Here is a 13,117-nt window from a genome sequence, read left to right as displayed (position 1 = left end):
TTAAGAAAACAGAGTCTGGTACTAGGCACTGTGTAATTACCATTTACATTTGACCCACTCTGATAAAGTTGTTAGGAACATTCACTTAAAAGTTCACATTCACAAACTAGGCAGAAGTATTTAGCACTTTAAGGAAACAGTGTCACTATTCATAAGATTTCACAACACAAGCTATTTACTTCCACCATTTTTTGCTAGCTTTTATGTTAAAGCCATCATTTCCACACTTCCTGTCCTGTTCACAGTCATACAGTTTACAAACAAAGGCAATTCCTACTTTAACACTAACAAAACAAAGCCTCTGCGTAGTAGTGATTGAAGAGTTTAACTCTTTAAAGGCATAAGGGCCTCAATTCAGGGATCCAGAGGGCAAGCTACATGAATTTTCTTATATAATTGACAATGACCCATAATTCACTAGTAGCCATAGGAAATTCTACTATCCATACAGCTTTGAGAGCAAGAAATCAAATCAACTGTCCATGAATTGATTTTTTTCAACTTTCAAAGCAAATAAACCCCATCTATGAATTCATTTTACTATTTCTAGTAGTAAATGTTTGATACATATGAATGAAATACTTGTGCAAGTGGTAAATATCAGCAGATCACACTTTTTCCTTCTGTAAAGAGATAATTAAACTTTCTGCTAAGATACTAGTTTCAATTTTCTTGTATTATGAATATTTCTTAAAGAATACCCAACATTTTTAATGTGATACACCAGGCACCTTTGCAGATTCAAAGTGCCTTTTCATCATCTGTTACAGCTACCTGACACAGCAGTGTCATTATTATTTGTGCCAGAGTTGAGTTTCATTTGGCACCTCCAGAGCAATACAAAGATTCCCTGCAATAACAACTGCGAGAGGAGAAAAACCCCACTGCTGTCCACAACTCTGCTTACAAGGGCCAGCAGGCCAAGAGATGCTGCTCTCAGGAGAGTGCCTGGTAAAAAGCACAGATTTCTGTATTAACTCTGTGGGTCCTAAATTCAGTTCAAACTCTGAAAGAGAATTTAAACCAAGGCATTTGCTAGTAGCTCAATTTTTAAACAGCGCATCTGTTTTCTGCACCTTATTTCTGCTGCATGAGGACATGAAAGCAAACATGTATGTGACCATGGACACACACATGCATGTTCTTATACATTGACTGTCATATATCAATAATAAATTGTCTGAAAAAAATAGTGACTAACCTCCACATTTTAGTGAAGCTGTGCATCAGGCTCACACAGCAAGGCAGAGCTGGAGGTTTGAGTCCATCCATTTGGAGGAGGAGGGCAGGAACACCATACAGAACCAGGTATTTCACATAAAAAAATAGTACTTGAGCTAAAGCCAAGCCACCTAAAAGAAAATTTAAAAATAAAAAAATCATACCTTAAACAAGTCCGGAAATACTTTTAAAACCTGTTTATATCAATTACTTCTAAATAGCCATTATTCAAAGAATTAAAGCAAGAATTATCAGTTGATGGAATATTATAATACCTACTTCTGCAACAGCTAGAGGACATAAGCACATGCAATTATGACTTTAGGCACACACACGCAAAATAGTACCATCATTCCAATACGAAGACATAAGTAAGCATCTGTAGTTCCACTTCCAAAAATCTTTGGACTGTGGGTATCGACCACTATGAAACAAATACTGATTTATGTTGAGCTAAAATTCAGAACACACTGATATAAGTGATAAACGTTTACCACAGGGACAATAAATTTTTCATCTTTGCAGAAAAACCCAAACCACCACTCTTCACTTGTTCATCCAGAGCAGGTATAAACAATGGTTATCTTGGCAGCTTATCCTGACAGCTCCACAAACATTCCAGGTACTGTCAGATTATTTGTCCCCCCAAAACACCCCCACAAGATTCCTCTGGCTGCAGCTGAGGCATAGAGAACTGGAACTCCACTTGGCATAATGCTTAAGGTATATTTCAGTTTTTAAACCCACAGGACAAAGGCCTCCTTAGCTGCCCAGTTTCCACCAGAGCAGCTTTGGCTGGGTGTCTGCTCACAGCTTAACCCCAGTGCACAGCACATAACGCAGCATCTTGCACAGGTGTGAGATGAAAGTCAATACTGGCTATTCTCAGAGTTATTACACAAGTCACAATCTTTGAGCACATTATAAAGCAAGACAACTCATATTAATATTCTAAATGTTTTCTGCTGAATAAAATGGTATTTGACCAATAATCATATGAAAAAAATCAGTAAAAAGTAGAGGCCAACACCTTTACAGAAACTGGTGAGTGTTCACTCCTACAATTCCACTGACTTTGGTGAACTCTTCCATCTGATTGACAGTTGACATAAGTAAAATCTAATCCCAAAAGGGGAAAGTAAAGTTGTTATAATTTGGAAGAGCAAAAATATTAAATGCAATTTTACATTTCCTTCCTTTCCAGTGGTCTGCTTTCCCTCACAGATATTAACTTGTGATTTGACTGGAGTACTTTAGATATTTAATGTAATTTTAAAACCTTCCAGCAGACTTTCCTTGGAGACAAAGTTCTCATCTCATTCCCACAGTACAAGTCCATGAACTTCTAAATCATCTGCTTTTTTTTTTGCAAAGTATCCCTTCTACATTCTGCTAACTAATAAGTATACTATGGATGGCAGCCAGAAGTTAAACATTAAAAATTCATCTAATATATAACAACCTCAGGTGAAATTCCAGCACTAATAACGTAAATTGCAAAACTCCTGCTGGCCTACACATGGCCAGCATTTTGCTGCTACAATCCAACACTTTCAGTTTTATTACCATGATCCACATACACGATATAAGCAGTTGTGCCATACAAGATAAAAATTGATGTTAGAACAAAATACCTAGACATGAAGCTTACAGTATTTTCCTTCAGGGAAGCAGTCATCTAGTGTTCAATAGCATTCTTCCCCAAAGAAAAACAATCAAAAGGACAATTTGGATACTAGCCAATTAGCTACACATTAGATTACTGCTAAATCAGCCAACTTGCTGCTTTAATTCCCATCTCATTCAGTTTCACATTTCTTTCCTGACAAATTTCATCAGAGTGCTGAATGCTGACACCCACACAAACCAGTTATGAAGATCACAGGTGTCTGTGCACTGGTAAAATTCAGAATCCTTCTGTTATGCATGATGGAAAAACAGATTTAGAGACAGACTACCATTCTCTTGAGACCCAAAAAAATCAACATATTTTATTTTAAAGTACAATGATGAAAGACTCTGAGTTCTCAGATACAAAGTTATAACAAGTTTTCAGGAAAAAAGCATTTTCACCATCTCTAATAACATCCATCTAAATTGTCATTATTGTTAATGAACAGATAGCTCAAGAGCACTGGTGTCCTAAATAAACGTAGGCATCACATCATCAATCATTACCTGGCACGCACTAGCTACTCTGCATGTGGCAATTCTGAGACTCATAATACCAGCAATGTGAAGGTCCCCATCGAAATATGGAGATGAAGTTCTCCTTGGTCTTCAACTCATCCCAGCTGCATGAGAGTTCTGCCCACACAAGGAAATCTAAGGGCAAGATTCAGAGCCACACAACAGCTGGGCTGCCCTGGCAGCAGGTACAGGTTTAAGCCTTCTCACGTACCTAAGGCATTCCAGCTGCTCTGCATTTGCTCCATTACAGCACAAAGCAGCCAGAAGCACACTGCTTCACCCCATTCAGAAACACGAAATAAAAGACATTTAAGATCAATGCTAAATTTTTCAAGTTCATTAACAATATCACATAATTTGTTCTCTAGTGTTTGATTTAAAGCTTAAAAAGAACTCACACATAAACATGATCTTAAATTGGAAACAAGCTATACCAAGCATATATTAAAACACACCTAAGGGAAAAAGTATTGCAAAAATGCTATCTTTTCCCCAGAAAAAAGGCTCAGTCAAGGTTAATTTTTTTAAATTGAAACATTCTACCAAATAAAAAAGTTAAAGTATCCAATCTTACACCCATGCACTTCAACAGTCAAGCTGTTTGAAGTCCCAGATTAAGTTAACTGACTTTTATAGAAATTTATATTTTCAATTTATCATTTTATAATCCTTAAAGCATTCTAAGTTTTCCTAGGCTTTAAAAATGCATTTATAGACCTCTAAATATTTACCTTCCTTAAACTTACTGCAAAACTGCAGTTTGTAGGTTTCATACAGCTTTGTTTCAAAGCTAATTAGGATTTAGAATATGCACAGAATTTTAAATTTGGGGGTTTGGTGTTTTTTTTGTTTTCATATTCTCAAACTTCTACCTGACATTTTTTGACAGAAGTTATCAAACAGACCCTCTTCATAAGCAAGCAACTTAAGATTTGGATCCAGGTATTAGAAACCACACTTGACATTATTCTGTCCATAAACCATCACCAAAACTCATGGTCAAGAACTGTAACTTACAGGCAATTTTATTATGAGCACAACAGCACAATTTCACCCTTTTTGCAGCCACATGCCCCTATAGCATTAATGACTGTAGATGCTTGTTTCTGTCAAGCACCAGGGCAGGTTCAACTAGGAAACACCTATCAGCTAAATATGCGGTCATATTTCAAAAAGGGTAACTGTCACATGGCACAAGTCTAATGGGAAACAGACATTTAAAACAACTCAGAATTTGGGGCCACATCATCAAGTTCAAAATGTCAGGCTTTAGGGTTCATTTACATTTTTTACATACCTCTTCTCCTACAGAAAAAAATAATTACACAGGGATTCCCTCAAATTAGTGTCTCCATGAAAGACTACGGCCCTGTACTGGAACACAGACTACAGGTCTATCTCCATAATAAAGCCAACAATCCTACGACGCATCACAACTTTCCAGCTCCATTAGTCAATCAGTAAGAGTATAATTATTGACAAGCTTTACACATTGGGCTACAGCATTTTCTTCACAGCAGGACACTCCTCCCTGACAAGAGCCCCAAGACTGAAGTTACTATGACCTTCTTAGTGTAGTATTGACCACAGCAGGATGCTACACCTCATGCTGGGGTAAAGCTTTCATACGAACATTACCACAGCGCCAAGTCAACTCGGCACAAGCCATCAGGTAAGCAGAGCTCTGCAGCCATTGCCAGCAGTCCCACGTACATCACGCTGTGCTGTCCTGTCCCCCCGGCAGGGCTAACTGCTACACTCACCTGGATTAACACAAAAGTGACAATTCTGTTATTCCTGTCTACCCATTGAAAGAGGGCATCGTACAAGAAACATGAAGCACCCTAATTTCATTACTTGAACAGAAAACAATGCAATTAATATTTAGGCTCATATTGCTCAGAGTTTTTCACTGCTGCTTGGCAGTGCTTTGAAAGAGATGCTGGCTCACAAAATCAAAAGGAATGATGAAAGAAAAAAAAAGTACTACAGGGACACATGCAGCCCAGCTCCATATCCCAGCCCTCCAGTAGCACACAGGCAGCAAGAAAAATCCACAAACATATGGAGGAGTGTCAGGAAGGTACATACTACAATGTTTGCACTGGAGGCTAAGTGCTTCTTTTTAGACAAAGTTGAATGGACAGAAAGATCTCAAAGTGAAGTTATTTAAACAAGCCTCAACAGAGCTGCCAAGGGACTCTTGGTCAAGTGTGCTGGTTTTGGCTGCGAGAGTTGATTTTCTTCATAGTAGCTGATACGAGGCTATGTTTTAGACTGGTGCTGAAAACAGTGTTGATTAGAGAGAGACATTTTTGTTATTCCTGAGCAGTGCTTATGCAGAGCCAAGGCCTTTTCTGCTGGCCACCCCACCACTGAGTACTCTGGGGGTGCACGAGAAGCTGGGAGGGGACACAGCTGGGACAGCTGACCCCAACCAACTAAAGGGATGTTCCATACCATATGACATCATGCTCAGTATACAAAGCTGGGGGAAGAACGGGGGGACATTCAGAGCGATGGCATTTGTCTCCCCAAGTAACCACTATGCATGATGGAGCCCTGCTGTCCCGGAGATGGCTGAACACCTGCCTGCCCATGGCAAGTGGTGAATGAATTCTTGTTTCGCTTTGCTTGCGTGGCTTTTGCTTTACCTATTAAACTGTCTATCTCAACCCACAAATTTTCTCACTTTCACTCTTCCAGTTCTCCCCTGGATCTCCCTATAGGGGGAGTGAGCGAGCAGCTGCATGGGGCTTAGCTGCCAGCTGGGGTTAAATCACATCAAGGCATAGACAGGTCTTCCAGATTACTTACATAAAACCAGAGGTTTTTTCAAGGATAGACATGCCTTAAAGCCACCCACCTTGAATACTCCCAAAACATCTACAGTAGGCATTATGTTCATTAGTAAATACTTGCAGGAAAGAACTATCTAAATAAATCAACAGTTATCACATGAGTAAAAAAGCAGTCATTAAAGTAGGTTAATTACCAATACTATCTGGAAGTTTAGTCTGCAGGAAAGCTTATAAGGACTTTAGCTGCCCACCACCACTTTTTTCTAAAAAGCAGTGAATTAGTGTTTTAGAGACTAAAATCTTACTAAGCTTTCTGATTCATGTTTTTATTTCCAGTTTTCAAAACAAACATCAAGATGCCAAATACTTTATCAGATTATCATTATCTTGCAGGATGGAAAACAAACCTCAGATTACTCTTACTATTTTATTATCATTTGGATAGATACACAGACAGCCTAATTTCAATAGCAAAACATTGTGTGCTTCTTAAAACAAATTTATAAATCAATTTCCTATCTATGGGTTTATTAGAAAAAGAACTGCAATACATCAAAACCAGCACACTTTTGAAGAGGAACTTATGTAATATTTCTTTTAACAAATCAAAACATGAAATCACCAATTACAGATTAAACCAGGTAGCTCCACCTTTAAACAGATCATATTCTAGATTGATTTACATGCCGCTCATGAAAGTAAATACCCTTTTGGAGTACTAGAGCCTAGTTAACAATTAAAACAATGACAGCTAATTGACACTAACTTGTGCATGCTTCACTAGAAGAAACAAGTGACATACGGTTAAGGCCAATACATTAAACACACAGAACTCTTGCAATGTTGTATCATACATGCGTACGTCTCAGATGTATGTCTCTACATCAGACACCTCTGACAAACATATACAGATTTCTAGTCAAATATTTTTTTCACAATTACAGTATCTATTAATATCCTGGATTAATCCAGTGCAAATGCATTAGACAATACATTTTCATGCAGAATTCTGGCTTTCATCATTCTCTACACCTTGTGAGACTGGCATGAAGCTCTATTCATATCAGCAGAGATGAGTAAATGGTGCTGAATCACCAGGCTAAGTGCGAAGCCTCGTAAGGAAGATGTAGGCAGTGTTTAACCTCTGCATTTTCAGAATCAGATTTAACACACAAATGAATTAGCAACACTCAACATCCATTGCAGTTTCTATATAACTGAATGTACTCCAGAGTGAATTTTACCATTGATATTCTATGTTGTCATAGTGAAGGAAAAAATAAATCACCTATTTCAATTTAAGATGTTTCAACTAGTGCTGTTGAGCTCCCTGTTACTATATAAGTCAGTGGATTTGTCATTCAGCTACAGAAACCCAAAGAATATATGATGGAAAGGATCACCAGTCTACCTGCCCTGTATTTTTTATTTCTTTTCCCAGGCTTCATCACATACCACATCCAAATGTTATTCACTAGAGCAGATGAACCTCTGATCTGGCCCAGTGTGGCAATTCTTCTGCTATGCTGCATTTCAGGATACTGATTACTGGAATCCATAGTGGCTTTTATCTTCAGTGCCTGCAAATCTTCATTTTACAGTGTAAAATGTAAAGGCAGCAAATTAATCCCAATTAACTTTAAGAACTGAAAAGAATGAGTTATCAGAGGTTTCCATTACCACAGAATATGGGTCTTCCTGCTGTGTCATTAATTCTGACCACACCCAATTCTTTCAATCTGACCAATGCTACCAAATGAGACATAGCACCGACAAAAACACAGAATTGCTATAAACACTGCATTTAGTGCTTAGAATCACATAAGCACAAATGCCTTGATACCGTTCGATATGAATAGGTAGCTATTGGCATAGACACAAGTATTTGTGACTCCTAGAAGATGCTCTCATTCTCCAAACAATGCCTTCCTGCAATCAATAAATAACAACACTGTGCTGCCCAGCTGACATCTTTAAATGAATTCTGTGTTCAGACACTAACTTGCCTCCCACAAACAGAAAGGCCATATATATATATGACAAATGGGTGCACAGAGTTAAAAACCAAAACACTATGATACAGTCCCATTGTATTCTTCATTCTGTTCCCAATATGGGACCTAATATTTGGGCACTGGAAAACCATAATGCTTGCTATCACCTGGCTTTTCATATTATTCCTACCATGGAAGATCAGCATTGCTGAGAAGGATTTGAAGCTATGGGTCATGACCAGAAATCACTTATACCTAAAGTTACCCAAAAGAGTTAATATCTGGATATCTAAAAGCACCTCTATCCAAAGCTAGCTCTCACCACCTCCTCCTCCTCACCAGAGACTGACATTTCCTCTTGGAGGTTATTCTTGCTACCCAACACAGGCCACTAAGGAAACTGAGTACAACTGTGTACTCAGCATGAAATTACACTTTTTTCAGACCCATACAATGCACTATTTTGTTAATGCACATGGAATTTGGTCTTCAGTACTACAGCCACAGCTTGCTGAGATAGAGGCATGCAAGTTTAAAGAATTATGTGTGGAATGCTAAAGGAAACAATTTACATGGCAGGAGGAATATGTGGTAGAAGATATTCTGACCTCTATGTGGCATGTAGGGATTATAGTATTGAGCAGGGGAGGAGATACAATAGAAAAATATTATGGATCTGTTTTCAGGGTATTTAGTCCATGGAAGATGTAGATGCAACCAACTTTTTTCATATCATGACAAATCCAGCTAAGTCTTCAACATGTGAATTAAACAATAGATTTTGTACTGTCTCGCTGAAGAGCTTAAATAATGAATGTCCATTTTCTCTTATAGTAGAGAAGTTCTTATAAATAATACGAAGAATAGTTGTTCTTCAGAGGACCCTCCAGCTAGGTTTCCAACCATTTTTCATTTAAACCCTCCAAAATCAAGGACCCATGGTGCAACAAGACACTTCCCTTCCTACTCATTAAAGGATTGATGCATAGAGGATGCAGCCTGCTGTGCCTCAGAGCAGGTTGCTGACTATGTACTTCCATAGATCATCAATCCATAGGGCAGGAACATAAGCTACCTTTCCTGGTGACTGCCAGGCACAAGTTAGGAAATGTAGGGAGAGGAGTAATCCAGGAAAACAGGAGTGAGAATTGAAAGTTCTGCCTTTACAAGAACCACACATACATTGTCTTTAGTCATCTGCTCACAGTTCCCAACACTAATCACTCAATTAATGGACTTGAAACTTGCCAGTTACAAATGTAACCTGCATATAACAGCAGTTATAGAGATTGCACAGATACTTCCATTACAGCAGTTCTTCCATCCACAGTACAACTAAAACACAGGAAAGCATGTGCCACAGGCATCATCCACCCAGATTACATAGCCAATAGAGACTGGAGGATATTGAACAAGCAAAGGGTGAAACAAAGCTACAAGGCCCTCTGAGCCTTTAAGACACTATGGTAACACAGGTCACAAGAAACATACAGCTCAGTCATGTTATCTGAGACAGAGGTGGCTTCTGCTAAAAGCAGAGAAACCCTGCACTGACTTTGACATGCTCACATTCAGAAGAGTAGAACACACAGAACTAGGCATTTGCAAACGAATTAGAAGGAATGAGGTAACATAACCTATATGCAAGAGTGCTGTTACAGTAACACAAGTAGTGGCTTGTAAAGGGGATGGAGAAAAGAACCTGAACATTTGACCTAAGAGGATCTTTGGTTTAGTTGCAAAAGGACACAAGTTTTAAAAATTTTTTAAAAGTTTAAAAAACAACCGTACAATTCACTAAATGTACTAACAGTACCTAAAGCACACAAGCAGTAGTATTGAAGGCAGCTTGCACCTTTGTTACAGTTAAATACACAGGCAAAGCCATACATACACTATTTTGTACATTGCTGCTTCTAGAAACTCATTTGTCTAATTCCTTCCACACAAGAGAAAATACTTCTCTTACTGCTAAGAGAACTACTGCTGGGTAGTACATTCTCACAGGTACTATTTTCTCTTAAGTTTGTACCTGTGTGCACTCAGTAACATTACTTCAGGTAACTTTAGATTTTCTGCTGTATTTATGGCCATATACATTAATAAATGTTGTACACTGGCATTTTTAAACCACCATTGCAACTCAGTCAGGGTTTGGTTTATTTCTCACCTCACAGGAACACCACATGAAGTGATGCAGAACACTATGAAGCTTCGTACTTCTGAGATGCATACTGACCATCATTGTTGCCCTTAAGATGGTGAGAGCAAAATCTCATAGCATTGTCATCTTTACCTGTGCTGCTGGCAGTTATTGCCCATTGTTCAAAGATATCCCATAAGAAAAATGGGGGAGCAGTTACAATCTCCCTAATTAGAGTTGATTGCAAAACAGCCTCACAGCCTTTCCCCTAAGTTTACCAGGCTACCAGGGCAGTCAGGCATCACGATCTAAGTAGATGCTCTGTGCTGCTTTGAAGCTGCTGTAGTTAAGTGGGAAACACAAAATAGCAATGCAGAAGAGCTAATATACCATGTGGTTAATCCTCTCAAATCAACAACAAGCTGCTTCCTTGGTCTCAAGACGCAGTTATCTGATATAATTGGTTTTAGTAACACAGAATGCAAAATAACGGAGGGGAGCGTTTGGCTCTGTACAAGAACTGGTGTAGAGGCATGGTAAGATCCATAGGGATCCAGTAAGGATCAATAGAAAACTATTACTGGTATCCTTACTCATATCAGTGGCTCCCTAAAACAAGTCACAACAGTGATCTGTCACTGGTTTGAGCCTAAGGAGACCTGTATAATCATTGCGGTAAAACTTGCAGAGAAAACATTTTAAAAAGGGACAAACTTCTGCCTCTAAATCTCATTTGTACTATATATTTAAACACCTGCTTTCATTACTACAATGACAAAGCTCAACAAGAGTAAACACTCTGAACACACCTCTCCTAAAAGCAGGGTCTCCGCAGGGGACTTGTTTCAATTCAAATGATTGTATTTTAATCAGGCAGCTTTACAGTCCAAACTTGCTTTGACACTGACTTTCATCACCTGTTGCTTTGAGGCATTTTAGCCTTCTCTAATCATCTGTTCAAAATGCATTTTAATTCTTAGGATATAAAACTTGATTTCATCAGATAAATATACAGCCTACTTAGCTATTGTCTGGAAAGTAACTTTTTCCCTTTTTAAAGTCAACATTGGCAGTCTTGAAGGGAGGGAGGAATCCACCAGTAACAAAGCTGGAATATTTTGTCCCTAATTCCATAGCCTTGCCTACCTTACCCAGTGGCCAGCACTTACCAGCTTCCACACGCTCAGTAACACAGCAAAGCTCTTTGTCAGACATACAGACAACACCAGAAGCTAATAGATTTAGTTTATCTATGAACTGACATTTAGAACAGAAGATGAAAACTCAGAATCCACTATTTAAACAGTGACTGAGTAGAACCATGGAGACAAGTCTCCCTTTCTGCTCTTGCTTTTTTTATATATAAAAATTATATATTGAAACATATATTAAGTGTGTATATATATGCACATACATATATACACAGAGACAGAGCGCACACATTGCCCTCTACTGACCAGAGTCCAATACACAAGTGTCCTCCAACACACACCAGTCATGGTACATGATCTCCAACGAATGCTTCACAGGACCATACCAGCGTGTGTATTGATTCCTGTTACTTGCTGGTACAGTAAGAGGCATCTCCTTCAATTCAGCAGTCACCAAGGCTTTTTCAGAACCCAATTTTAAGGCCTGGGGTTTCTCTGCTTTCGTTCCTCCTACCTGGTGATACACACAGGACAGTAGAAAAATCAAACCAACCACATATGCCAGTGGCTTATGGGTTAGCCTACATCCACCTACATACCAGCACCCCAAGCTCTGGCCATTTTATGCTACTTTCGTAAGCACTCTTTCTCCCCAGTTAAGCATTTTAGTGAAATACCAGGGAGCTGAGAGGGGGCAGAAGAGGAGAAGACAAGCAGGAAGAGAGCTGAAAGGCACTGACTGCTACTTTCAAGCCATCTTGTTTGCAATTCCTTCCCTCTGCTCTTTTCATGAGTACTGCCATTTTACCTTTCAACATGAATACAAACTAGAAACATCAAACAGAAGGAGATCAATAAACACTTTAATTCTTAATGTTTCACCTCCTCCATCGCTACACTAAAACTCTTTTTTAAGTGTCCACTTCTATAACTTGGTGAGGAAAGCCACTTTAGACCAAAGTATAGACACACACTTCAGACTGGAAAAAACACAGAATATTTTTTTGAATTTAGGAAACAACTCAATAAGTTCAACTGTAAGCTTCTTAGAGGATCTACATGTTATATTAAGAGTCTGTAGACCACCTTTCTGACAGTAACTGGTCATAATGTATACTCATAAGTACCTACAGATGGACATAACACAGAAGTAGACTGGGGTTCTTGAAGCAGGGGGAGAAGGACGATTTCTGCTATTGTTTCTATACTCACCCAAGGCCCAGTATGATGCAGCTTCCAAAGGTGGAGCACTGCTGTAGAGAGCATGGATATACATGAGGTGAATCATCAGCTCAGCCAGGCACCACCAAAAGAAAATACGAATTACGCCCACAATTAAGATGGTGAGATTGGTCTTCAAACTGAAGGCTTCTTGTCTCCTCATCTAAAGAAGAAATCCAAATAGGTTATATGGCACATAACTGACTGTTTTACTCAAATACTCATCCTGAGAACTTTAAGTTTCACTTATTATTCATTACTATTACTAAAGGGACCATTTGAGTACACCATTTGGAAATTCCTGACATACTCAAGGGAGACTGGTCTGTCCATTCTCAATCTCGGTAAGCAATAGAAATCAAAAAGAGGCCAAATATGTTGTAGAAAAGTAGTGCA

The 13,117-nt window shown here is 38.7% G+C and overlaps 1 protein-coding gene across 2 annotated transcripts in view; it reads right to left on the bottom strand.

Annotated features, from left to right (window-relative positions):
• HHAT (hedgehog acyltransferase) overlaps positions 1-13,117 on the bottom strand; it is a 160,624-nt gene that overhangs the window by 137,988 nt on the left and 9,519 nt on the right. For both annotated transcript variants that reach the window (XM_054822034.1, XM_054822036.1), the window contains exons 7-8: positions 12,713-12,884; positions 1,202-1,352 (exon numbers count right to left, since the gene is read on the bottom strand). In XM_054822034.1, the coding sequence (XP_054678009.1) occupies positions 1,202-1,352; positions 12,713-12,884 (323 nt within the window). The remainder of the gene's footprint in view (positions 1-1,201; positions 1,353-12,712; positions 12,885-13,117) is intronic.

This window comes from Grus americana, chromosome 3 (genome assembly GCF_028858705.1).
Source record: "Grus americana isolate bGruAme1 chromosome 3, bGruAme1.mat, whole genome shotgun sequence".
NCBI lineage: Eukaryota > Metazoa > Chordata > Aves > Gruiformes > Gruidae > Grus > Grus americana.
This window is presented reverse-complemented; position numbering and strand designations above follow the sequence as displayed.